The sequence below is a fragment of the Cupressus sempervirens genome, chromosome 10 (assembly GCF_028749045.1).
Source record: "Cupressus sempervirens isolate cs-2001-9-10 chromosome 10, ASM2874904v1, whole genome shotgun sequence".
Classification (NCBI taxonomy): domain Eukaryota; kingdom Viridiplantae; phylum Streptophyta; class Pinopsida; order Cupressales; family Cupressaceae; genus Cupressus; species Cupressus sempervirens.
Window position 1 is genome coordinate 734,719,349 of NC_143127.1, and position 26,785 is coordinate 734,746,133.

A 26,785-nucleotide genomic window follows, 5' to 3' on the forward strand; every position below is an offset into this window, starting at 1 on the left:
CCGTTTCAAGGTGAGTCTCCAAGCAGTGACCACGACCAGATAATCACATGAGATTACAGTGTTGGCAGGCGGCCAAGGAAACGTTTCAATTCAATTGCGACCAGTTGGAATCCATGGAAATCGCAATCCTGAACAAAGCTGTGGGTGAAAAGAGATGAAAGCGACCCTTGTTCCGACCTGTACATGAGCTTGATCAGTGGGCGGGCGGCAACCTTTCAATGAAGACAGCGAACTTAGGTTTTTAATTTTTTATATATGTCTGGGCTCTGTTATCCGATTACTGAATTGTTATTAAAATTTGTAAGAGTTGATTCTTCTTGAACATTGCCGGTATTATTACCCTTTGTTATATGATTTGACGAATATTTACTGGAGCTAATATAAATTGATGGTTACATGTCAAGTATTTGACGAATTGTCCTAGTCTAGTATTGGTATACCTTTGACCTATATAAGAAGGTCATTTCAGAAAAAGCTCATGGAGGGCTTAGATTGCATGAGAAGAGAGCACATGGATTGTGCTTCCTTATAGCCAATCAAGGAGTGACACATGTCACATGGTGAGAGGATGGAGGAAAGGGGAAGGATGAGTCAACAAAGGAGGCTCAAGGGATAAAATCTTCATAAAGACCCTCATAATGACTTGTAAGAGCAATAAAAGGGCTTGTAAGAGTCATTTATGACCTAGTGGATTTCATAAAGTTTTATGGTTGAGATATTTTGAAGGTGATGAGAGCAATTTCGACTTGGACTTGATTAGGAAGGTTTTAAGCTTGCTTAGGCTTGTGCAAATGATTAGAGGATGGATTAGGATGGTTTAGGATTAGCTTAGGGATAGGCAAGTGGATGGCATTTAATGAGGGTGGGTGAAGGAGGAGATATGTGTTAACTTTGGCTTGGGTTAGTAAGTCTTAACCCATGTTTAGGGAATGTGACAAGGTTAGGAGGGGATTAGGATTAGGTTTAAAGACATCTTCTAGAAGAGTCTAGACTTTGGATGAGGATAAAGACTTTCTAGAATAGTCTAGAATTTCCTAGGATGAGGATGAAGACTTTCTAGAAGAGTCTAGAACTTCTTAGGATGAGGATAAATTAGATTTTTAGGAAATAAATAAAATTTTATTTATTTCAAGGGTTTGGGTTGAGGAGATATTTATTAAAACTTTTTTAATAAACATGAGGATTAATATTTAATCTTAATTAAATATTTTGAGTTGGGATTAGGGGTAGGAAATGATGAGATTAGCCTTTAATTAAAATTAAAGAAGGATTAGAAGATTTTGGAAGAGGTTATTGGTCATAAGGAAATTGGCCAAGTTTTGGGCAAAAAATAAATTTTTTATTTATTTTAGGATTTTTTGGTCAATTTATTAATTAAATAATTAATAAATAAAGAAATAATGTTTAAATAAGATTTAAACATTTTTGGGAGGGATTCCTTAATTAAATATTTTTAATTAAGATAAAGGGATTTATTGGCATAAAAATAAATAAATAAATAAAATAATTAATTAATTAATTAATGATGATGTCATCAGAACTTTTTTAGAAAATAAAAATACTTTATTTTCTAAAGGTTTTTTAGGTGTCTACATTTTGCCCCTCTTTGATGTGATGCCGCAAGTGGCATGGCATCAAAGATAAGAAAATAAGATGCCCAAGGCTAGAGCAAAAGAGGAGAGAATGGACTGCAAGATGCCCCCTCAAGAAGGCGGCGGGGAGAGAAAGCAAGGCTCGATGACTTCTTGAAAAGTACAAGAATTCGAGATGAGCAAGAAGACTCAAATTGGCTTAAGAGAAGAGGTTTAGTTAGCGCAAACTCTCACTACGGGAGAATGATAAAGGGAGAATCAGAGGCACAAGAGGAAGTAAGCTTAAGATCTCATGGATTGCAGAGGATGGAGTGGAGCGCTATAAAAGGAATCCAGGATAGGGAGATGGATGATGGGATGATAAAGCTGATGCAATAGGATTTCAAAGAGTTAGATTGGTGGAAGATGGGTTTCAGAGATCCCTAGGACTAGGATTGTGGATCTCGAAAGATGAGGCTTGGTGGATTGATTTGGATTGGTGGATCCCTAAGACTAGGATTGTGGATCCCTAAAGCTAAGAATGATGAGTGATTCAAAGAGAAACTGATGCATAAGTTGGGGTAGGAGAGACGGATGCTGGATATGGATGGGGGATAATGGAGATGAAGGAAAACCATTGAAGCTTTTTGAGCGGGGGGATACTTCAAAGAGAAGTACCACCATGTAGTTGAGCACTAGATTTTCTATAGGACTATTGGTTAATTGCCAAGGTTACCAAGAACATCAAGGCCTTTTCACCAACCGTCCAAAGGACTGAAAAACTAACTCAAAACAAACACGCAAGGATTCCCCTAGCATCACACATGAATCCTAGAGGAAGCAGCGTGGAAACGACACTGGAGAACCCACAAGCAGAAAAAAAAAACAAATGAAAGACCTGATCAAGACCTTATGCTCTAATTGCCCCATTCGCAGCATACCATGATATGGAAGATCGTGGCAACCTTGAGGAGGGAACAAGGAGATTGCTTGGAAAAGATATTTCAAGACCCAAAAAAGAAGAGTCCAAATGAAAAGAAAGTGAAAATCCAAAAGAGAACCGTTTGCCAACGAGATGGGTAGGACGAGGTACTAACAGACCAAGATCAGACATGAGGAAAGCTATATCCTGCAAGGACCTATCGGAGAGCACCTAAGCTAGTGGATTTGGATGAGTGATGCGTCTGGCAAGCTAGACTAAGAAAGATAACACTTTGGTGATAGGAAATCTAGCTAAAGGATGCATTGGAATAGCTAACCAAGATGTGCGATGGGTGCAAGATGCTGATCAAGGACGAACTGACATGAACGCTGGATAGATACAATGGTACTAAGCTAAAGAGGATGTACAAGCTGATGGACCAAGATATGTTACAAATGTACAAGTTTGTTCATGTTTTGGTTTTTGTGAGATGGAAATGTTTGTGAAGGATGAGATGTCTATAATAGGTGATAGGTGGATAGGTAGATGATTTGCGAAAAGCTTAAGTGAAAATGGGGTTTTGTGTGTGCACGTGATAGTATACAGGCTAGGATACAAGATTATTTATAGGCTAGAATATGGTACAAACCTTGGACAAGATTCGGATAGACAAGGTATGGTACAAGATTTACAAGGTATAATACAAGCTTTGGTACAAGATTTACAAGCTGTACATGAGGTATTTACAAGCTTCATCAGATTTTGGATATTTGGTTGGAACACCAAGGGAACAAGCAAGTGTGTCTTATGGGATGGTGGGTGAATGGATGAGGGATAGGATAGTGATAGATAATGGATTAGTCTTTAGTACACAAGGCGCCTGAATTACCCGATTTTCACCAAGGTACCTATCCAAGGTGCTTGAATTGCCAAGTTTTCACCATTGGACGCTTGTTTCTCTTTACTATTTTTTTCTTTTGTATTTTTCAAAAGCTGGGTATACCAAGGATCTTCAAGCATAGAACTTCTTGAGATGAATGATGTTAGTAGGATCATTCAAGAGTTCTCCTTCTGGTGTAGATAGCTGATAAGCTCCGGAGCCAAAGGAAGCAGTGACAACATAAGGACCAAGCCATGTAGGTTCAAACTTGCCTTTCTTTTCTCGATCTACTTGGACTTTCATGTTTTCTTTGAGGACCATGTCACCTGGCCGAAAGTGTCGTGGAAGCACCTTCTTGTTGAAATTCCTTTTGAGACGAGTTTGATAGACTGTGAGATGATCATAGGCTTGTTGTCGCTTTTCGTCTAAAAGATCTAGCTGGGTGAGTCGAGCTACTCTATATTCTTCATCTGATATTTGCCCTTGCAAAGATATGCGCAAGGAGGGAAGTTCAACCTCTATAGGTAGTATCGCTTCGGCACCATAGACTAGGGAGTATGGAGTTGTGCCTGTGGATGTACGGAAGGAAGTTCGATAGGCCCATAGGGCTGGATTTATTTGTAGGTGCCAATCACGGCCGAAATCATTGACAACTTTTTTTAGAATTTTGAGGAGGGTTTTGTTAGTTGCCTCTGCCTGGCCGTTACCTTGTGGGAAATATGGGCTAGAAAAGTGGTGATGGATGCGGAGGGAAGTGCATAATTCTTCCATGTTGAGATTTTCAAAGTTACCTCTGTGGTCGGTGAAGATGGTGGATGGGATGCCGAAGCGGCAAACAATGTGGTACAAGATGAACTTGGAGACCTGAACTCCTGTAGCTGAGACTAGGGGGACTGCTTCCACCCATTTAGTGAAATAGTCTGTAGCTGTTATTATCCATTTATGTCCATCAGATGAGAGGGGTGTGATAGTTTCAACTAGATCAAGGTCCCAACAAGCAAAAGGCCAAGGTGGTGCAATAGGCTGTAGATCCTGTGCTGGAGCGTGCACAAGATTTGCATGCTGCTGACATGGGAGACACTTTCTGACAAAGTCACAGGAGTCTTCTTCAATGGTAGGCCAATAGTAGCCTGCTCTAAGGATTTGTCGCGCTAGGACAATACCACTCGTGTGGGCACCGCAAAGTCCAGAGTGTACTTCTTTTAACACCATCGCGGCCTCATTTTGGTCTAAACATCGAGAGAGAGTATCGTGATAACCTCGACGATATAGGGTATTGGCTATGATAACATAGCGGGATGATTTTCGGATGAGGTTCTGGCGTTGGGTACGTGTGAGGTGAGGGGATATGATACCATCGTTAAGGTAAGTGTGAATCTCATGGTACCAAGGGGATTGGGGACCAACCAAGATACAAACACGATTTGAATCCTCATTTGCATAGGCGGGTGTGAGGAGCTGCTCCACTAAAAACTCATACTGTGTAGCTGCTTGGGGAATTTCCAAGAGCGAGCCTATAGTAGCCATAGCATCTGCTGCTTTGTTCTCTATTCGAGGCACTTGTGTAAACTGAAGCTTTGTAAAATGTTGGGTTAGCTGATCAACTAGCTCTTTGTAGGGTAATAGCTTTTCATCTTTGGTTTGATATTCATTTAGGGCTTGCTTGATGATGAGCTGAGAATCGCCAAAGATTTGTAGCTCAACAATGTTCCATTCTTCAGCTATCTTTAATCCTGCTATGAGGGCCTCATATTTAGCTATATTGTTGGTGCTAGGGAATTGTAGCTTGAAGGCTTTTGGAATGTAATCTCCTTGAGGTGTGACCAACAATATTCCTGCCCCTGATCCATGAGATGTGTATGAGCCATCAAAATAAAGTTTCCATGGGGGTTGTTCTTCAATTAGACAGATATGCTCATCTGGTAATTCTGTGATCAATGGATAAGCATCTATTAGAGGTGCGTCAGCTGGTGATCTGCTATAGCTTGCCCTTTGATTGCCTTTCTATCCACATACTGGATGTCAAATTCACTAAGGAGCATAACCCATTTGGCCAAGCGGCCTGTAAGTGCTGTTCTAGAGAGCATATACTTGAGAGGGTCAATCTTGGAGACTAGTTGGATGGTATGACTTAGCATTTAATGGCGAAGCTTTTGAGTTGAGAAAACAACTGCCAAACAAGCTTTTTCCATAGGAGTGTAATTGAGTTCATAACCAACTAGGGTTCTACTGATGTAGTAGATGGCTCTTTCTCTGTTGTAGTCATCAAGCTGTGCTAGAAGTGCCCCTAGAGCAGTAGGTGTTGCTGATATGTACAAAATCCGGGGACGACCAGGAACTGGTGGAACCAAGATAGGGGGATTGATGAGATACTGCTTGAGATGGTCGAAGCTGCGCTGACATAAAGGATCCCACTTGAAGTTCTCATCCTTCTTCAGTAAATGTGAAAATGGTGTACACTTATCTGCAAGCTGGGAGATGAAGCGCCGAACAGATTGGAGCTTTCCTTGAAGAGAGCGAAGCTGTCCCAGTGTCTGGGGAGGAGGCATGTCTAAGATAGCCTTGACCTTCTTGGGGTCGATCTCTATACCTCGTTTAGAAACTATGAAGCCTAGAAGCTTGCCAGATGTGACCCCAAAGACACATTTCTTGGGATTCAGCATGAGATGATATTTGGCTAACCTATCAAAGACTTTCTCCAGGTCAGCAAGATGATCCATGAAGGTATGAGACTTGACCAAGATATCATCCACATAATCCTCCAAAATGCTATGGATGAGATCATGAAAAATGGATGTCATAGCTCTTTGATAGGTAGCCCCAGCATTCTTTAGGCCAAAAGGCATCATGTTGTAGCAAAAGGTTCCCCAAGGGGTAGTGAATGTTGTCTTATGCTGATCCTCTTCTGCAATCTTGATTTGATTATACCCAGAAAATCCATCCATGAGGGACAAAATTTCATGTCCAGCTGTAAGATCTACAATCATATCTATGTTGGGCAAGGGAAAATCATTTTTTGGACAAGCTTTGTTAAGATCTCTAAAATCAGTGCAGATTCTGATGTCACCGGAAGGTTTAGTGACAGGGACCATGTTGGAGATCCACTCTGAGTAGTCGATAGGTCGGATAACCTTAGCAACTAACATTCTTTCTAATTCAGCTTTGACCAATAATGCCACCTTGGGGTGCATTTTTCTAAGCTTTTGTCTGACGGGCTTGATCTTTGGATCAACTGCAAGATGATGAACTACAAGCTTTGGATCAAGTCCTGGCATGTCTTGATATGACCATGCAAATCGGCCAATGTTCTCTCTTAAGACCTCAAAGAGGAGGTCAACTTGGTCTTGTGATAGGGATGCAGCAATGTGAACAAGTCTGGGGATCTCTGAAGAACCAATGTTGACTTCTCGAGTATCCCCAATTAGAATAGAAGACACCTCTGGTCGATTATCTTGAGGAGGCAATGCTAAATCCTCATGTTCTTCTTGTGGCTCTGGATTTTCTTGCTGAGGGGTTCTCTTCGTTGCCTTAGCTAGTCTCAGATTCACCTTAGTTCTAGTTTTGGGTGTATCGGAACTAGGTTGGGGATTTTCTCCAAAATACCCCTTGGGATCTAGCTTGTAGATATAGGCAAAATCTAGCTTTGTTTTCTTGTGAGGAGTTTCGGCTCCCATGAATCTTAGAAGTGCCTCCTCTGATGTGAACTCATCGATGTGTATGACACTTGGTTGGTCCTAATCTATGAGTTGTGGATGGGCAAGTGGTAGGTCAATGAGGTGGATGGATAGTTCTTGGAGAACAGAGTCTCCGAGGGAGATTTGGTCTAGGATATCGTCGTAGGCTCTCTTTTCAACTTCCTCAGGAATGTCTTCGATTTTGACAAGGTTGCGGTGAATGTTCGAAAAAGCATGACCGTTCTCATTGGTGCCCCCAGTTGTGGGTATGCCAAAGCCAAGACCTGACTTCGATTCCCACTTGTGTGCGTCGATGGGGCACTGCATGCCTCTTTCTTCTGGTCCTAGACCAGCACCTTGATAGTTCCATTTGTCAGTGATGAGCTTATGTTCTTGGGGATACTTTTGGCTGAAGTGATCAAGGCGTGCTTGATTTCTTTGAGGTGCATCCTTATGTAACCATTTGTTGATATCTGGAGTGAGCTCCTCATGAAGAGGGATTTTCGAGGATATAAGGTTGTTGGGCCAAACTGTTTGTATCGAGGAGGTGGAATCTCCTTAGCTTTGTGATATGTCGGTCGTCCATGGGCATGTGGATCAAGTGGGAGTGCCCCGACAGCAAATGCATCTGACAGACTATACTCTCCACAACCTTTGTTATTGATCTTCACGGTAGACAGGGTAGAGGCGAGGATGGTTTCTGGGTCATTATAAGTGTGGGATGAGCTGGCGATGGATGTGCCGATATCAATTCCAGGGCAATGGTTTGTATATGAAGCTTCAACCGCATTGCAGTAAGCAAAGGGTTCTGGATCGGCATGGATGGTTACCTCAGTGCCTTGATGAGGAAATTTGACGCACTGATGGTAAGTGGATGGAACGGCTTTCATGGCATGAATCCATAGGCGACCAAGGAGGATGTTAAATGGTAGGTTTAGATCAATAACATGGCAGAGTGTCTCTTGGATGACTGGCCCAACCTTGATTGGCAGATAAATAGTTCCTTCTGTGGTTCTTTCCAAGTTGTCATAAGCTTTGATGGTGATAACCTCATTGATGATATCTGCCTCAGTATACCCAGCTTGTTTTATGAATTTTAGGGTGCAAATATTCAAGGCTGATCCATTATCTATCATTACTCTTTTCACAGCGAAGTTGGATGATGGCTATGCGAAGCGGAAGGGTGTGATCTGGCTCGACCACGGGTATGTCGGTGGGTTTGAACGATAGGGCACATGAGGATGAGAGGTGTCCAACAAGATTACGAAAATCAGTAGCATTGATATCAGAAGGGACACGGGATTCTATGAGAGCACTGTCAAGGATGTTCTTGTACACAAGACTAGTGCGAAGAAGGTCTAAAATGGAGATTTGGGATGGCATGTTCCCAAGGTATTGTACTGGCTTTTTGATGGAGCTGATGGTGCTGGTGGAATGGGTGGGCCTGCGATGTTAAATTGTGCTCTTCGAGTGGTGACTGCACACTCATTGTTTGGTCCTTGGATATTGATAACATTGACAGAAGGCTCTTTCTCAGATATACAACCTATAAGGCTACCATAGTCTATATAGGATGAAGTGTGGTCATTGTTCTTCCCATGCTGTTGGTTTGGCTGACGGTTGTTGGTGTTGTTGTTGTTGGTTTGGATAGGTGCTTTTCCAAGATTTTGGTTGTGTTGTGGAGGAAAAACATTTTGATAGATCTGTAAGCCTGCATTGGGAGAGGTTTGGGCACCAACAGTGATTTCCTTCCGATCAATGAGGTCTTGCACATAGTCTTTCAGTTTCATGCATCTGAGGGTAGTGTGACCTTTTACCCTATGAAATTTGCAGTACTCATTATCTTTGTACCATGCAGCTTTGGATTGGCTTGGGTCAATTTGTTGGGTAAGAGGAAATTTGATGAGGTTTTCCTTGACTAATTTCTCAAAAATTACATCCAATGGCTCAACAAGGGGTGTATAGTTTCTAGGTGTAGGTTGGAATCTAAGCTTTTGTCCTGCAGCTACATTGATGGCATTAGCTTGATTGCTAGACACTTGAAAGTTGGGTCTTGGATTGTAGTTTTGATAGCTTTGGTGATTATGTTGTTGGTAATTGATAGCTTGTTGATTGTTTGGTTGATATGGTGGGTTGGACAGGTTTTGAGAAGGACCAACAATATTCACATGTCTGGTGTCAGTGACGCCACCTGTTGCAACGTGCTTGTTTTTGTTCCAATACCTAGACTTGTCATTGGAATGTGATTGATTTTGGTTGGCTTCCTTGTAAATCTTGACCACACCATCTTTAATGAGTCCTTGCTCAAGGATCATTCCTTTCTCTTTGATATCTTTGTAGGTCTACAAACAGTTCATGGTCATGTGGTGAGCCAAGCTAGGATGGGCATTATCAATAAACATTTTCACCACATGGCGCTCTGGCAAGGTGCAAGATATGCGGGTGGTAAGGGTTTGCCATCTTTGCAGGTGTTCAGCAAGGCTTTCTCCACCTTTTTGCTTAGTGTGGACAAGGTCAACTATTGATAGCTCTGTTTCAACAAGATGGGCATATTGGGCTACAAATGCCTCAGATAATTCAGCAAAGTTTTTAATTGTACCATAGGGGATTCTATATAACCATTCAAGAGCTGGTCCAGCCAAGCTTTTGGGAAAAAGGCGCAAGAGGAAGACATCATTGTATGCTACGTCCTGGCAGTGCATGTAAAATTCTTTGATATGTGTGATAGGGTCTCCTTTTCCTCTGAATTTGTCAAATTTGGGTACCTCAAAGTGTTTGGGAAATGGTGTCATGGTAATGGCTCTGTCAAATGGGTAAGGACACACATTCTCAAACTTGAATGTCTTCGGATCATTCCCCTCTTGGATGGCTTTCAGAGCTATCTTCATTTGCTCCCATTCTGAATTGATAGGTGATGGCTGGGGTGCCCCCAATGTAGGAGTGCCTTGAGGTAGGTATGTGCTGGATGGGGCCACTGAATATGGATGGCTGTGAGGGATTTGCTGATAGGGATTGTACATTGTTTGGGCAGCTGCATGGTGGATGACAGGTTGCTGAGGGGGAGGTGGCGCATATTGCTGCATGTGTTGCGAGGCTTGCTGTTGATATGGGATTTGAGGTTGGGATTGAGGAACATAAGCTGGCTGTGGGATAAATGGATTGCTTTGTGGAGGTAAGGTATAAGATGGTTGTGAGGCTTGGGGAAAGGATCGGGGGGCTTGTGGGGTTTGACCAATATATGTGAGTTGTGCCCCCATTTGGGATGGTATCTGCAAATAATTGGTGGTTGGCTGAGGTGGTGGATTATCTCCTAGAAGTGGCATTGAAAAGTAGTTGGTAATTGGAGGTAATGGATTAGTTGGTGGTGGAGGTGGTGGGAATTGAAAGCTTGGGAATGAAACTGATGGGGTTTGATAGCTTTGTGGTTGGATTTGGAAGCTTGGTAGAGTGGTGGCAGGGGCTGGGGTCACTTGGGAGCTTGGTAGAAAATTGGTAGTAGCTTGTGGGATTTGATAGCTCTATGGAGTGAGGGTAGTAGCTTGTAGATTTGTGGCTAATGGTATTGAGCTCCCAATTCCTAATGGAAATGATGGGATTGTGCTTTTGGCTGTAGTGAACAAGCTGGGGGTGATGAAAGGTTGATTACTTGGCCCCATGGGTGGTATCCCTGTTGTATATTGCTGAGGTTGGCCAAAGATGCTAGCACTGATTTGGGAGATGGGTGGATTTGGAAGGCTGGGTTGGGGATTGTTCTTCCCATGCTGTTGGTTTAGCTGACGGTTGTTGGTGTTGTTGTTGTTGGTTTGGATAGGTGCTTTTCCAAGATTTTGGTTGTGGTGTGGAGGAAAAGCATTTTGATAGATCTGTAAGCCTGCATTGGGAGAGGTTTGGGCACCAACAGTGATTTCCTTCCGATCAATGAGGTCTTGCACATAGTCTTTCAGTTTCATGCATCTGAGGGTAGTGTGACCTTTTACCCTATGAAATTTGCAGTACTCATTGTCTTTGTACCATGCAGCTTTGGATTGGCTTGGGTCAATTTGCTGGGTAGGAGGAAATTTGATGAGGTTTTCCTTGACTAATTTCTCAAAAATTACATCCAATGGCTCACCAAGGGGTGTATAGTTTCTAGGTGTAGGTTGGAATCTAGGCGTTTGTCCTGCAGCTACATTGATGGCATTAGCTTGATTGCTAGACACTTGAAAGTTGGGTCTTGGATTGTAGTTTTGATAGCTTTGGTGATTATGCTGTTGGTAATTGATAGCTTGTTGATTATTTGGTTGATATGGTGGGTTGGACAGGTTTTGAGAAGGACCAACAATATTCACATGTCTGGTGTCAGTGACACCATCTATTGCAACGTGCTTGTTTTTGTTCCAATACGTAGACTTGTCATTGGAATGTGATTTATTTTGGTTGGCTTCCTTGTAAATCTTGACCACACCATCTTTAATGAGTCCTTGCTCAAGGATCATTCCTTTCTCTTTGATATCTTTGTAGGTCTGCAAACAGTTCATGGTCATGTGGTGAGCCAAGCTAGGATGGGCATTATCAATAAACATTTTCACCACATGGCGCTCTGGCAAGGTGCAAGATATGCGGGTGGTAAGGATTTGCCATCTTTGCAGGTATTCAGCAAGGCTTTCTCCACCTTTTTGCTTAGTGTGGACAAGGTCAACTATTGAAAGCTCTGTTTCAACAAGATGGGCATATTGGGCTACAAATGCCTCAGATAATTCAGCAAAGTTTTTAATTGTGCCATAGGGGATTCTATATAACCATTCAAGAGCTGGTCCAGCCAAGCTTTTGGGAAAAAGGCGCAAGAGGAAGACATCATTGTATGCTACGTCCTGGCAGTGCATGTAAAATTCTTTGATATGTGTGATAGGGTCTCCTTTTCCTCTGAATTTGTCAAATTTGGGTACCTCAAAGTGTTTGGGAAATGGTGTCATGGTAATGGCACTGTCAAATGGGTAAGGACACACATTCTCAAACTTGAATGTCTTCGGATCATTCCCTTCTTGGATGGCTTTCAGAGCTATCTTCATTTGCTCCCATTCTGAATTGATAGGTGATGGCTGGGGTGCCCCCAATGTAGGAGTGCCTTGAGGTAGGTATGTGCTGGATGGGGCCACTGAATATGGATGGCTGTGAGGGATTTGCTGATAGGGATTGTACATTGTTTGGGCAGCTGCATGGTGGATGACAGGTTGCTGAGGGGGAGGTGGCGCATATTGCTGCATGTGTTGCGAGGCTTGCTGTTGATATGGGATTTGAGGTTGGGATTGAGGAACATAAGCTGGCTGTGGGATAAATGGATTGCTTTGTGGAGGTAAGGTATAAGATGGTTGTGAGGCTTGGGGAAAGGATCGGGGGGCTTGTGGGGTTTGACCAATATATGTGAGTTGTGCCCCTATTTGGGATGGTATCTGCAAATAATTGGTGGTTGGTTGAGGTGGTGGATTACCTCCTAGAAGTGGCATTGAAAAGTAGTTGGTAATTGGAGGTAATGGATTAGTTGGTGGTGGAGGTGGTGGGAATTGAAAGCTTGGGAATGGAACTGATGGGGTTTGATAGCTTTGTGGTTGGATTTGGAAGCTTGGTAGAGTGGTGGCAGGGGCTGGGGTCACTTGGGAGCTTGGTAGAAAATTGGTAGTAGCTTGTGGGATTTGATAGCTCTGTGGAGTGAGGGTAGTAGCTTGTAGATTTGTGGCTAATGGTATTGAGCTCCCAAGACCTAATGGAAATGATGGGATTGTGCTTTGGGCTGTAGTGAACAAGCTGGGGGTGATGAAAGGTTGATTACTTGGCCTCATGGGTGGCATCCCTGTTGTATATTGCTGAGGTTGGCCAAAGATGCTAGCACTGATTTGGGAGATGGGTGGATTTGGAAGGCTGGGTTGGGGAGCAACAGCAGCAATAGTGAAGGGGGTGAACGGTGAGCTGTTTTGGGTTGCAAAGATGGTGGAGGGGGGATGACATAAGATTTCTTGAAGGAGTGATGGGAGGCTGGCATGGTGGGCTTGGAGATAGGCTTGGTTTGGGGGTGTGGTGTACCAACACCTTTAGCTGGTGAGCCTTTGGATACATATCCAAGACCATGAAATCCTAGATTTTTTTGTGCAATAATAGGCTCTCTGATTCCTTGCACAAAAAAAGCTATTATTGCTCAAAAAAATCTAAGAATTCATGGTCTTGGATATGTATCCAAAGGCTCACCATCTAAAGGTGTTGGTACACCACACCCCCAAACCAAGCCTATCTCCAAGCCCACCATGCCAGCCTCCCATCACTCCTTCAAGAAATCTTATGTCATCCCCCCTCCACCATCTTTGCAACCCAAAACAGCTCACCGTTCACCCCCTTCACTATTGCTGCTGTTGCTCCCCAACCCAGCCTTCCAAATCCACCCATCTCCCAAATCAGTGCTAGCATCTTTGGCCAACCTCAGCAATATACAACAGGGATACCACCCATGGGGCCAAGTAATCAACCTTTCATCACCCCCAGCTTGTTCACTAAAGCCCAAAGCACAATCCCATCATTTCCATTAGGAATTGGGAGCTCAATACCATTAGCCACAAATCTACAAGCTACTACCCTCACTCCACAGAGCTATCAAATCCCACAAGCTACTACCAATTTTCTACCAAGCTCCCAAGTGACATCAGCCCCTGCCACCACTCTACCAAGCTTCCAAATCCAACCACAAAGCTATCAAACCCCATCAGTTCCATTCCCAAGCTTTCAATTCCCACCACCTCCACCACCAACTAATCCATTACCTCCAATTACCAACTACTTTTCAATGCCACTTCTAGGAGATAATCCACCACCTCAGCCAACCACCAATTATTTGCAGATACCATCCCAAATGGGGGCACAACTCACATATATTGGTCAAACCCCACAAGCCCCCCGATCCTTTCCCCAAGCCTCACAACCATCTTATACCTTACCTCCACAAAGCAATCCATTTATCCCACAGCCAGCTTATGTTCCTCAATCCCAACCTCAAATCCCATATCAACAGCAAGCCTCGCAACACATGCAGCAATATGCGCCACCTCCCCCTCAGCAACCTGTCATCCACCATGCAGCTGCCCAAACAATGTACAATCCCTATCAGCAAATCCCTCACAGCCATCCATATTCAGTGGCCCCATCCAGCACATACCTACCTCAAGGCACTCCTACATTGGGGGCACCCCAGCCATCACCTATCAATTCAGAATGGGAGCAAATGAAGATAGCTCTGAAAGCCATCCAAGAAGGGAATGATCCGAAGACATTCAAGTTTGAGAATGTGTGTCCTTACCCATTTGACAGAGCCATTACCATGATACCATTTCCCAAACACTTTGAGGTACCCAAATTTGACAAATTCAGAGGAAAAGGAGACCCTATCACACATATCAAAGAATTTTACATGCACTGCCAGGACGTAGCATACAATGATGTCTTCCTCTTGCGCCTTTTTCCCAAAAGCTTGGCTGGACCAGCTCTTGAATGGTTATATAGAATCCCCTATGGCACAATTAAAAACTTTGCTGAATTATCTGAGGCATTTGTAGCCCAATATGCCCATCTTGCTGAAACAGAGCTATCAATAGTTGACCTTGTCCACACTAAGCAAAAAGGTGGAGAAAGCCTTGCTGAATACCTGCAAAAATGGCAAACCCTTACCACCCGCATATCTTGCACCTTGCCAGAGCACCATGTGGTGAAAATGTTTATTGATAATGCCCATCCTAGCTTGGCTCACCACATGACCATGAACTGTTTGTAGACCTACAAAGATATCAAAGAGAAAGGAATGATCCTTGAGCAAGGACTCATTAAAGATGGTGTGGTCAAGATTTACAAGGAAGCCAACCAAAATCAATCACATTCCAATGACAAGTCTAGGTATTGGAACAAAAACAAGCACGTTGCAACAGATGGCGTCACTGACACCAGACATGTGAATATTGTTGGTCCTTCTCAAAACCTGTCCAACCCACCATATCAACCAAACAATCAACAAGCTATCAATTACCAACAACATAATCACCAAAGCTATCAAAACTACAATCCAAGACCCAACTTTCAAGTGTCTAGCAATCAAGCTAATGCCATCAATGTAGCTGCAGGACAAAAGCCTAGATTCCAACCTACACCTAGAAACTATACACCCCTTGGTGAGCCATTGGATGTAATTTTTGAGAAATTAGTCAAGGAAAACCTCATCAAATTTCCTCCTACCCAGCAAATTGACCCAAGCCAATCCAAAGCTGCATGGTACAAAGATAATGAGTACTGCAAATTTCATAGGGTAAAAGGTCACACTACCCTCAGATGCATGAAACTGAAAGACTATGTGCAAGACCTCATTGATTGGAAGGAAATCACTGTTGGTGCCCAAACCTCTCCCAATGCAGGCTTACAGATCTATCAAAATGCTTTTCCTCCACACCACAACCAAAATCTTGGAAAAGCACCTATCCAAACCAACAACAACAACACCAACAACCGTCAGCCAAACCAACAGCATGGGAAGAACAATGACCACACTTCATCCTATATAGACTATGGTAGCCTTATAGGTTGTATATCTGAGAAAGAGCCTTCTGTCAATGTTATCAATATCCAAGGACCAAATAATGAGTGTGCAGTCACCACTCGAAGAGCACAATTTAACATCGCAGGCCCACCCATTCCACCAACACCATCAGCTCCATCAAAAAGCCAGTACAATACCTTGGGAACATGCCAGCCCAAATCTCCATTTTAGACCTTCTTCGCACTAGTCTTGTGTACAAGAACATCCTTGACAGTGCTCTCATAGAATCCCGTGTCCCTTCTGATATCAATGCTACTGATTTTCGTAATCTTGTTGGACACCTCTCATCCTCATGTGCCCTATCGTTCAAACCCACCGACATACCCGTGGTCGAGCCAGATCACACCCTTCCGCTTCGCATAGCCATCATGGTATCCAACTTCGCTGTGAAAAGAGTAATGATAGATAATGGATCAGCTTTGAATATTTGCACCCTAAAATTCATAAAACAAGCTGGGTATACTGAGGCAGATATCATCAGTGAGGTTATCACCATCAAAGCTTATGACAACTTGGAAAGAACCACAGAAGGAACTACTTTGTAGCCAATCAAGGTTGGGCCAGTCATCCAAGAAACACTCTGCCATGTTATTGATCTAAACCTACCATTCAACATCCTCCTTGGTCGCCCATGGATTCATGCCATGAAAGCCGTTCCATCCACTTACCATCAGTGCGTCAAATTTTCGCATCAAGGCACTGAGGTAACCATCCATGCCGATCCAGAACCCTTTGCTTACTGCAATGCGGTTGAAGCTTCATATACAAACCATTGCCCTGGAATTGATATCGGCACATCCATCGCCAGCTCATCCCACACTTATAATGACCCAGAAACCATCCTCGCCTCTACCCTGTCTACCGTGAAGATCAATAACAAAGGTTGTGGAGAGTATAGTCTGTCAGATGCATTTGCTGTCGGGGCACTCCCACTTGATCCACATGCCCATGGACGACCGACATATCACAAAGCTAAGGAGATTCCACCTCCTCGATACAAACAGTTTGGCCCAACAACCTTTATATCCTCGAAAATCCCTCTTCATGAGGAGCTCACTCCAGATATCAACAAATGGTTACATAAGGATGCACCTCAAAGAAATCAAGCACGCCTTGATCACTTCAGCCAAAAGTATCCCCAAGAACATAAGCTCATCACTGACAAATGGAACTATCAAGGTGGTGGTCTAGGACCAGAAGAAAGAGGCATGCAGTGCCCCATTGATGCACACAAGTGGGAATCGAAGTCAGGTCTTGGCTTTGGCATACCCACAACTGGGGGCACCAATGAGAACGGTCATGCTTTTTCGAACATTCACCGCAACCTTGTCAAAATCGAAGACATTCCTGAGGAAGTTGAAAAGAGAGCCTACGACGATATCCTAGACCAAAACTCCCTCGGAGACTCTGTTCTCCAAGAACTATCCATCCACCTCATTGACCTACCACTCGCCCATCCACAACTCATAGATTGGGACCAACCAAGTGTCATACACATCGATGAGTTCACATCAGAGGAGGCACTTCTAAGATTCATGGGAGCCGAAACTCCTCACAAGAAAACAAAGCTAGATTCTGCCTATATCTACAAGCTAGATCCCAAGGGGTATTTTGGTGAAAATCCCCAACCTAGTTCCAATACACCCAAAACTGGAATTAAGGTGAATCTGAGACTAGCTAAGGCAACGAAGAGAACCCCTCAGCAAGAAAATCCAGAGCCACAAGAAGAACATGAGGATTTAGCATTGCCTCCTCAAGATAATCGACCAGAGGTGTCTTCTATTCTAATTGGGGATACTCGAGAAGTCAACATTGGTTCTTCAGAGATCCCCAGACTTGTTCACATTGCTGCATCCCTATCACAAGACCAAGCTGACCTCCTCTTTGAGGTCTTAAGAGAGAACATTGGCCGATTTGCATGGTCATATCAAGACATGCCAGAACTTGATCCAAAGCTTGTAGTTCATCATCTTGCAGTTGATCCAAAGATCAAGCCCGTCAGACAAAAGCTTAGAAAAATGCATCCCAAGGTGGCATTATTGGTCAAAGCTGAATTAGAAAGAATGTTAGTTGCTAAGGTTATCCGACCTATCGACTACTCAGAATGGACCTCCAACATGGTCCCTGTCACTAAACCTTCCGGTGACATCAGAATCTGCACTGATTTTAGAGATCTTAACAAAGCTTGTCCAAAAGATGATTTTCCCTTGCCCAACATAGATATGATTGTAGATCTTACAGCTGGACATGAAATTTTGTCCCTCATGGATGGATTTTCTGGGTATAATCAAATCAAGATTGCAGAAGAGGATCAGCATAAGACAACATTCACTACCCCTTGGGGAACCTTTTGCTACAACATGATGCCTTTTGGCCTAAAGAATGCTGGGGCTACCTATCAAAGAGCTATGACAGCCATTTTTCATGATCTCATCCATAGCATTTTGGAGGATTATGTGGATGATATCTTGGTCAAGTCTCATACCTTCATGGATCATCTTGCTGACTTGGAGAAAGTCTTTGATAGGTTAGCCAAATATCATCTCATGCTGAATCCCAAGAAATGTGTCTTTGGGGTCACATCTGGCAAGCTTCTAGGCTTCATAGTTTCTAAACGAGGTATAGAGATCGACCCCAAGAAGGTCAAGGCTATCTTAGACATGCCTCCTCCCCAGACACTGGGACAGCTTCGCTCTCTTCAAGGAAAGCTCCAATCTGTTCGGCGCTTCATCTCCCAGCTTGCAGATAAGTGTACACCATTTTCACATTTACTGAAGAAGGATGAGAACTTCAAGTGGGATCCTTTATGTCAGCGCAATGTTAGTATGCTAATAGAAACCAAATTTAAATAAAGCTTCTACAAACTAAACAAAATTCATAAACTTCAAGATAGACTAAGATGAGCTCTTAATTGAGAATATGAGCCATTAATGGAGTTTCTCAATAAGAAGCTCTCTTGTTGAGTGGCTTTGTCTAAATAGATAGGATGTATGCTCAAGCTTATGCTTCAAAAATGGCTTCAAATGGAGTTGGAATTTGGGTGTGGGTGTATGGTTTTGATGTAAAATGGCTTCTCAAAATGGCATTATGACTTTACTTCATGGATTGTGTTATTTTGCAAAGGGGAAGGATCCAATTTATAGGCAAGAGGCTTGAGGGATTGAGGGCTAAGATGCAAGGATGGGAAAAGGCTTATGGAGGGCTCAGATTGCATGAGAGGAGAGCACATGGATTGTGCTTCCTTATAGCCAATCAAGGAGTGACACATGTCACATGGTGAGAGGATGGAGGAAAGGGGAAGGATGAGTCAACAAAAGAGGCTCAAGGGGATAAAATCTTCATAAAGACCCTCATAATGACTTGTAAGAGCAATAAAAGGACTTATAAGAGTCATTTATGACCTAGTGGACTTCATAAAGTTTTATGGTTGAGATATTTTGAGGGTGATGAGAGCAATTTTGACTTGGACTTGATTAGGAAGGTTTTAAGCTCTCTTAGGCTTGTGCAAATGATTAGAGGATGGATTAGAATGGTTTAGGATTAGCTTAGGGATAGGCAAGTGGATGGCATTTAATGAGGGTGGGTGAAGGAGGAGATATGTGTTAACTTTGGCTTGGGTTAGTAAGTCTTAACCCATGTTTAGGGAATGTGACATGGTTAGGAGGGGATTAGGATTAGGTTTAAAGACATCTTCTAGAAGAGTCTAGACTTTTGATGAGGATAAAGACTTTCTAGAATAGTCTAGAATTTCCTAGGATGAGGATGAAGACTTTCTAGAAGAGTCTAGAACTTCTTAGGATGAGGGTAAATTAGATTTTTAGGAAATAAATAAAGTTTTATTTATTTCAAGGGTTTGGGTTGAGGAGATATTTATTAAAACTTTTTTAATAAACATGAGGATTAATATTTAATCTTAATTAAATATTTTGAGTTGGGATTAGGGGTAGGAAATGATGGGATTAGCCTTTAATTAAAATTAAAGAAGGATTAGAAGATTTTGGAAGAGGTTATTGATCATAAGGAAATTTGCCAAGTTTTGGGCAAAAAATAAATTTTTTATTTATTTTAGGATTTTTTGGTCAATTTATTAATTAAATAATTAATAAATAAGGAAATAATGTTTAAATAAGATTTAAACATTTTTGGGAGGGATTCCTTAATTAAATATTTTTAATTAAGATAAAGGGATTTATTGGCATAAAAATAAATAAATAAATAAAATAATTAATTAATTAATTAATGATGATGTCATCAGGACTTTTTTAGAAAATAAAAATACTTTATTTTCTAAAGGTTTTTTAGGTGTCTACAGTATGTATTGACAATGAACATCCACATGCTTGGTTCGTTCATGGAAGACTGGATTCTGTGCTAACTTTATAACGCCTTCGTTATCAACAAACAGAGTAGTCGGTCCTGCTGGTGACATCTGCATATCCCCAAGCATCCGACGAAGCTAGACAGCTTCACATCCTGCCTTAACAGTCCCTCTGTATTCAGCCTCTGTAGAAGAGAGAGAAACTGCCTGCTGCTTCTTGCTGGTCCATGTGACTGCACCGGATCCCAAACTAAACACATATCCAGATGTTGACTTTTTATCATCAACAGAGCCTGCCCAATCTGAATCTGTGAACCCACTAAGTTTAGGATTAGAACTCCGAGAATACAGAAGTCCATAATCAGAAGTGCTCTTCACATAACGAAGCACACGCTTTGCTTCCATCCAATGATCTGCCTTAGGAGTTGTCATAAAGCGTGAAATATAGCTGACTGCGAAGCTGATATCAGGCCTAGTAGCAGATAGGTAGATGAGGCTGCCTACTAGTTGCCTATACGTAGTATCATCAACGGAAGGAGAATCAGACTTGACTGATAACTTGAGACCTTTCTCCATAGGTGTAGATGCAGGTTTGCAATCCTGCATTCGGAATTTGTCTAACAAGGCCCTAGCATATTTGGACTGAGAGATGAATATACCAGAAGACTGTTGCCAAACTTCAACACCTAAGCAATAATGCATGAGCCCAAGGTCAGTCATATCAAAAGACTGGCATAAGTGTTGTTTGATTCCCTGAATCAAAGATGCCGAACTGCCAGTGATGATCAGATCATCCACATAGATAACTAGAAGGATGATGTCACTGTCAGTAGTCTTGATGTACAGATTTGAGTCTGAAGAACTCCTCTTGAAGCCTTGATCACTGAGGTACGTATCAATCTTGATGTACCATGCCCGAGGGGCCTGCTTCAAACCATAGAGAGCTTTTACCAATCTGAGAACTTGATGGTCTTTACCAGCAACCTTGAAACCAGGAGGCTGCGTAATGTAGACCTCTTCATGGAGATCACCATTCAGGAAAGCACTCTTTACGTCCATCTAATGGACCTTCCAGCCAAACTGTGCTGCCATGGCTAGGACTAATCTGATGGTGCTCATCTTTGCAGTAGGAGCAAATCAATGCCCTGATGCTGAGAAAAGCCTTTTGCCACTAAACGAGCTTTGTACTTATCCAAAGTACCATCTGATTTGTATTTGATTTTGCAGACCCATTTGCAGCTAATGGGTTTCTTCCCTGGGGGAAGATCAGAAAGGACCCAAGTGTTGTTCTTCAGCAGCCTTTGGTGTTTAGATTGCATGGCCTGTTCCCACTCTGGAATTCCTTTAGCTTCGGAATATGTTTGAGGTTCAAACACACTGTGAATGTTGGCCATAAGAGCAAAGTTAACAGAATCTATAGTTTTGCTCTTTTTCCGAGTAGTTCTCCCATCAATGAGCTCATCATCATGAAGATCAACAAGTGTCTTAGCCCACCACTTAGGCCGGAGAGGAGAATGACCAACAGTAGTACTAGGAGATGCTTGATCAGCAGGATCCTGATCAGAAGAATCTGGATCAAACTCAGGTGAAGCATCTTCAAAACGAGGTGATTCTACAGGAGAAGCCGGAGGTGGCTGTATAGGTATCACTGGCAGGACTGGAGCTGTAGGAGCTACTGGAGCACTCCCATCAGGTGGACCTAATGTAAGCCAAACTCCCAAATCATGACCCTGCATAGGCTGGTTTGCTGGATCAGGAATAGGAGAAACAGGCATGAATGGTCCTCGCTGCTCATCAAAGACTACATCGCAGCTGTATATGAGACGAGATGTCTCAACATCAATAAGGCGGTAGGCTTTGTGAAGACTGCTATATCCAGCAAGCATCAGTTTCTGACTCTTGGCATCCAACTTGGTGCGTGAAGCATCAGGGATCCAAACAAAAGAAAGAGAGCCAAAAACCTTCAGGTGACTGATTCTGGGCTTGCGACCTGACCAGGCCTCTTCCGGAGTTTTACTTTTGACCGCTATTGTGGGTGACCAGTTCAATAGATAAACTGCAGCGTTAACTGCTTCTACCCAAAAATGCTTCGAAACATGTCTGTGTTCGAGCATGGAACGAGCCATCTCGGTGATTGTCCTGTTTTGACGTTCAACTACACTGTTCTGTTGTGGCATGTGGGGTGTGGTGAACTGGCGTTGGATGCCATGTGTATCCAAGAAGTTGGAGAAAACATTAGAACAAAATTCCCCCCCATTGTCTGATCTAAGAGTAATAATAGATTTCCCACTCTTTTTCAACTAAGGGTTTAAACTTCTGAAATACAATAAATGCATCGGATTTCTTTTAAAGGAAATACACCCACATTTTTCTATTGAAATCATCTACAAACAACAGAAAATACCTGTACCCAAGAACAGAAGGAGTGGCCATAGGGCCGCAGATATCAGCATGAACAAGCTGAAGTACTTGAGAAGCTCGCCAAGAATCGCCACTAGGGAAAGGTGTGCGATGTTGCTTCCCAGCCTGACATGCGTCACAAACTCCAAGGTGTTGGGTTTGAATCTCTGGCAAACCAAGAACAAGCTCATCCCGAGCAAGTTGTGAGAGATAATGCACATTTAAGTGCCCATATCGCTGATGCCAAAGTGTGCTGATGGAAGATCGCCGAGCAGCCATAGCTAAGTCCTGAGAATCACTAGAATCAGTAAGTCTGAAAAGACCATGATCCTCAAGACCAACTGCAATAGTAGACTTAGTCGCCCGATCAGTGATGGTGCACTGATGTGAACTGAAGGTGACTGCCAAGTGTGGAGAATGTCGCAGCAACTGACTGACCGAGAGTAGATTTAGTTCCATCCCTGGAACGTAGTACACATCAAGGAATATGAGCTTCCTCCCAACAGACTGAATTTGAATGTTGCCTTTACCAACAACCGTGTACTCTTCTCCACCACCAAAGATAACAGAATCTGAATAAGGCTGGTAGTCAATAAACCAATCTCTACGGTGAGTGAAATGTCGAGAGGCACCTGAATCAATGTACCAGGCAGATGACTGTACATGATCTGCGGGTCTTTTAGCCATGAAGGCGTAAAAGGCAGATTCTGCCTGCTCATTGTGCTCTACATTGTTCGCTTTGAGTTGCGAACCTGATTGCTTAGACTGGGCAGCTAAGTGTTTCCGACATGCAACCTTCATGTGACCATACTTGTGGCAATAGTTGCATTGAATGTTCTTCTTTTTGGTACCATCGGATGCTGGAGCAAAAGACTTTTGCTGAGATGGTTGCTGAAACTTGCCCTTATCCTTTTGAAAGGATTTTGCAGCAAATGCTTGCTCAGTGGAGGTGGAACTGGAGCTGCTACCGAACTGTTGTTTCCACCGATCTTGCTGAAGTAGCTGGGTGCAGAGATCAGTGAACTTTAGATCAACACCAGTAGATGTGATGTTGAGAGTCTCGATAAAATGCTCATAGGAATTTGGTAAACTCCGAAGAGTGATTACCACAATATCCTCTTCCTCCATCTTGCGACCGATGGCAAGTAACTGATCACGGATTTCCTGAATCTGATTCAGGTGTGCCTGGAGCGAGGTGCGCTCATCCATGACAATAGAAAACAGAGTGTTTTTCAGAAAGAAGGCTCTGCTCTTGTCGAAAGTCTCATGAAGACCTTTTAGATGTGTCCAGATTTCGGCCGCTGTCTTGCCGGATGGAATCTGAGAAAGCTGGTCATCAGCTACGGATAGTTTGAGAAGCATTACTGCCTCTCAATTGTTCAGATCCCATGTATCTTGATCAGGACCTGGAGAAGTTGGACGCTGCTTAACACCCAAAACAAGTTGATCGGTGTTTCGATATTCGAAGATTGCGATGATGCGCTGCTTCCAGGTTCCATAATTGCGACCATTGAATTTGGAATTATGCTCGAGCAGAATATTTGTCAGAGATGCCATGGCACGTTTTTCAATGAAAAATTGTGAAAATCTGTGAAGGCACGTTCTTCGAGGCAAAAATACAGAAGACCTAGAAGAATCAGAGAATGACCCAAAAGAGAGCTCGAAAAACCCAAAAGGAATCTGTTGTCGTTTTCTGAGTCCGTTGGCTCAAAAATCGAGGCACAAAAATCGAGGCACCCAGAAAAAACGGACAACCCAGTTGAGCTCTCGAAAAACCCACCAAGAATTTGCAAACAAATAATTTTTTGGACCCCAAAAATTAGGGTTTCGAAAAAAAACGGCCCTAGCTGAAAAAAGCTTGAAAAAACTTCAGATTTCTTGATGAAAAATGGTCGAATCTGCTTCCCAGAGCATGATGGCAGACTGAGACGGCTAAGAGCATGAAGATTTGATATAGAAACATGCAGATTTTCACCCCAAAAACGTGAGTCTCCAAAAAATGGCCACGATTTCCACGCGATTTGCAGACCCGTAATTCGGGAATTTCTCCAAGCAGAAAAACCCTAGGTGGGTTTTGGAGAAATTAGCTGAAATAATTTTGGAAAAACTTAAACAAATAATTTCAAGAAGAAATTATAAATTTTTCCAAAAAAATTTAAGTATTTAGCTCTGATACCATATTACAAGGTAATTGGTAAATACTTGCTTATTAATAACAGAGACCGAAAGGTCAATTTATACAAAAGGAAGAGACGATGTTTCCTTAGGAAACGATCGTAAAGAATAGAAACATTCTATTCCAGAGAAAGCAAAAAACGAAAGCAAACTAAAGCTAAAGATATTTACAAGATAACTATTAACTAATAATAGACGTCTTATCTATTATTGTAATATCCTTTTTATTCTAGTTCTTCTGCTCGTGCTAGTGCTAGTCGGTCACATACTGAGACAGAGTCCCACACCAACTTATTGCAGCCTAGAGTGTGGAAAAACAGAATGGATAGTTACTTTGTGCCCTGCACTACTCCTGGTTCCCAACCCACGCTTGAGGGCATGGGTTTGAACAAGGAGATTCACGATGCTGCCAGAAAGGAGATATGCAAATTTTGGTACTTTTGCAACATTCCATTTATTGCAGCCAGGTAATTGATTCTTTTTTCTTTGTTTTTTTTAAAGTTAAAATTAAAAGTAAAAGTAAAACTTTAATTATATCTACTTGTTTTATAATTTGAGTCTTTGACATCTAAACTTTCATTTGTGACAGGGCTCCTTATTGGTAGAATATGATAGATGCGGTTGCTATTTGTGGTCTGGGGTTTAAAGTCCCAACTGAGGCTAAGTTGAGCGGATACCTCCTGGATGAGATGGTAGAGGACATGAGGGTTGACTTCGAGGAGAATCGAAAGGAATGAATTGCAAAGGGTTGCACCATCATGACTGATGGTTGGACCGATAGGAGGAATAGAACACTCCTCAATTTTCTTGTATCTTGTGGAGGTGATTGATCATTCTACTTTCCTACATACATTGTAAATTTTGATTTGTTGAATGCTAATTCGTTAATGATCCATTTAATATTATAATCCGTTGTTTTGTTACTTGTAGGATATACCATGTTCATAAAATCCATTGATGCTTCCGCACATGTGAAAAATGCCACATATTTATGTGAGGCTATTGAGGAAGTAATAGCAAAGGTGGGGGAACAAAATGTGATCCAGGTGGTGATGGATAATGCAGCAAATTATGTTGCAGCAGGTAAACTTTTAACTTTGCAAGTTTTGAAAATAAATTTATTTGAATTTTGAAATTTGAGTTTCTAATTGACTTAAAATTGTTGTAGGTAAACTTTTGATGGAGAGGCATCCCACTATATTTTGGTCCCTTTGTGCGGCACACTGCATTGACCTCATGTTGGAGGAAATTGGCAAACTTGAGTTTGTCAAGTCATGTGTGGAAAGGGCAAAAAACATATGCAAATTCATTTATAATCATGCATTTGTCCTTAGCACAATGAGGAAGTACAAAAAAGGAAAGGAGTTAGCTCGCCCAGGTATCACGAGGTTTGCCTCGAATTTCATCACCTTGCAGTCCTTGTTGACATCAAGGGATGGATTGAGGAGCATGTTTGTTGGGCAGGAGTGGATTTGCTCTTCCTGTGCTATGACCATTGTAGGGTTAGATGTGGCGGATTGCATATTTGATGAGGATGGTTTTTGGAAACCTGCTAGAGAAATCCTTAAGGTAAATTTATTGCAATTTAACATTTAGTATTTTGCTTTTACTTTAAGTTATATTATTTTATATTTAAGTTTTGACTCAAATTTTTTGTTTTACTTTATATGTAGGTCACTGAGCCCCTTGTAGCTTTGCTACGAACTGCTGATGGGGAGAAGCCCTCTATGGGCTACATTTATGAGGGCATGGATAGGGCCAAGGAGGCCATCAGAGCCCAATATGCAGGAGTGCAGGAGAGGTATGGCCCTATTTGGGACATCATCGATAGGAGATGGCAGAATCAGCTCCATCGACCCATCCACATAGCAACTTACTATCTGAATCCGGCATTTCGTTTCCATCCTGAGTTCAATGCGGATGCGAAGGTTCTCACTGGCTTATACACAGTGATTTAGAGATTGAGTAGCGATGAAAATAGCGCTGCTGAGATTGTTGAGCTAGACCAGTTCAACAATAAGGAGGGGCCACTTTTCTCTGGCAAGATGGCCATAAATGCTCAGACAACACTATAGCCAGGTAAAAATTAAATAATATATTCAATGTTCATGAATCTTGTTAGAAGTTGTAATCTTTCCTTGGTGTATTTATAAACCAAGGTTAGACCTTCTTCCTTATTGTTGTAATATATTAGGATATAAGCCAAGGTATCCTAATATATTTCTTTTTTGTCCTTTTTCCAC

At 42.3% G+C, this 26,785-nt stretch overlaps 2 protein-coding genes across 2 annotated transcripts in view; both read left to right on the forward strand.

Moving 5' to 3' along the window:
- The window catches only part of LOC149535946 (uncharacterized), a 48,986-nt gene that overhangs the window by 20,853 nt on the left and 1,348 nt on the right, over positions 1-26,785 (forward strand). The gene's annotated exons all lie outside the window — the stretch shown is intronic.
- LOC149535951 (uncharacterized) lies at positions 48-26,500 on the forward strand. Its single transcript, XM_089803515.1, has 3 exons — positions 48-144; positions 25,711-26,111; positions 26,216-26,500. The coding sequence occupies exons 1-3, from the start codon at positions 48-50 to the stop codon at positions 26,498-26,500; spliced, it is 783 nt and encodes a 260-aa protein (XP_089659641.1).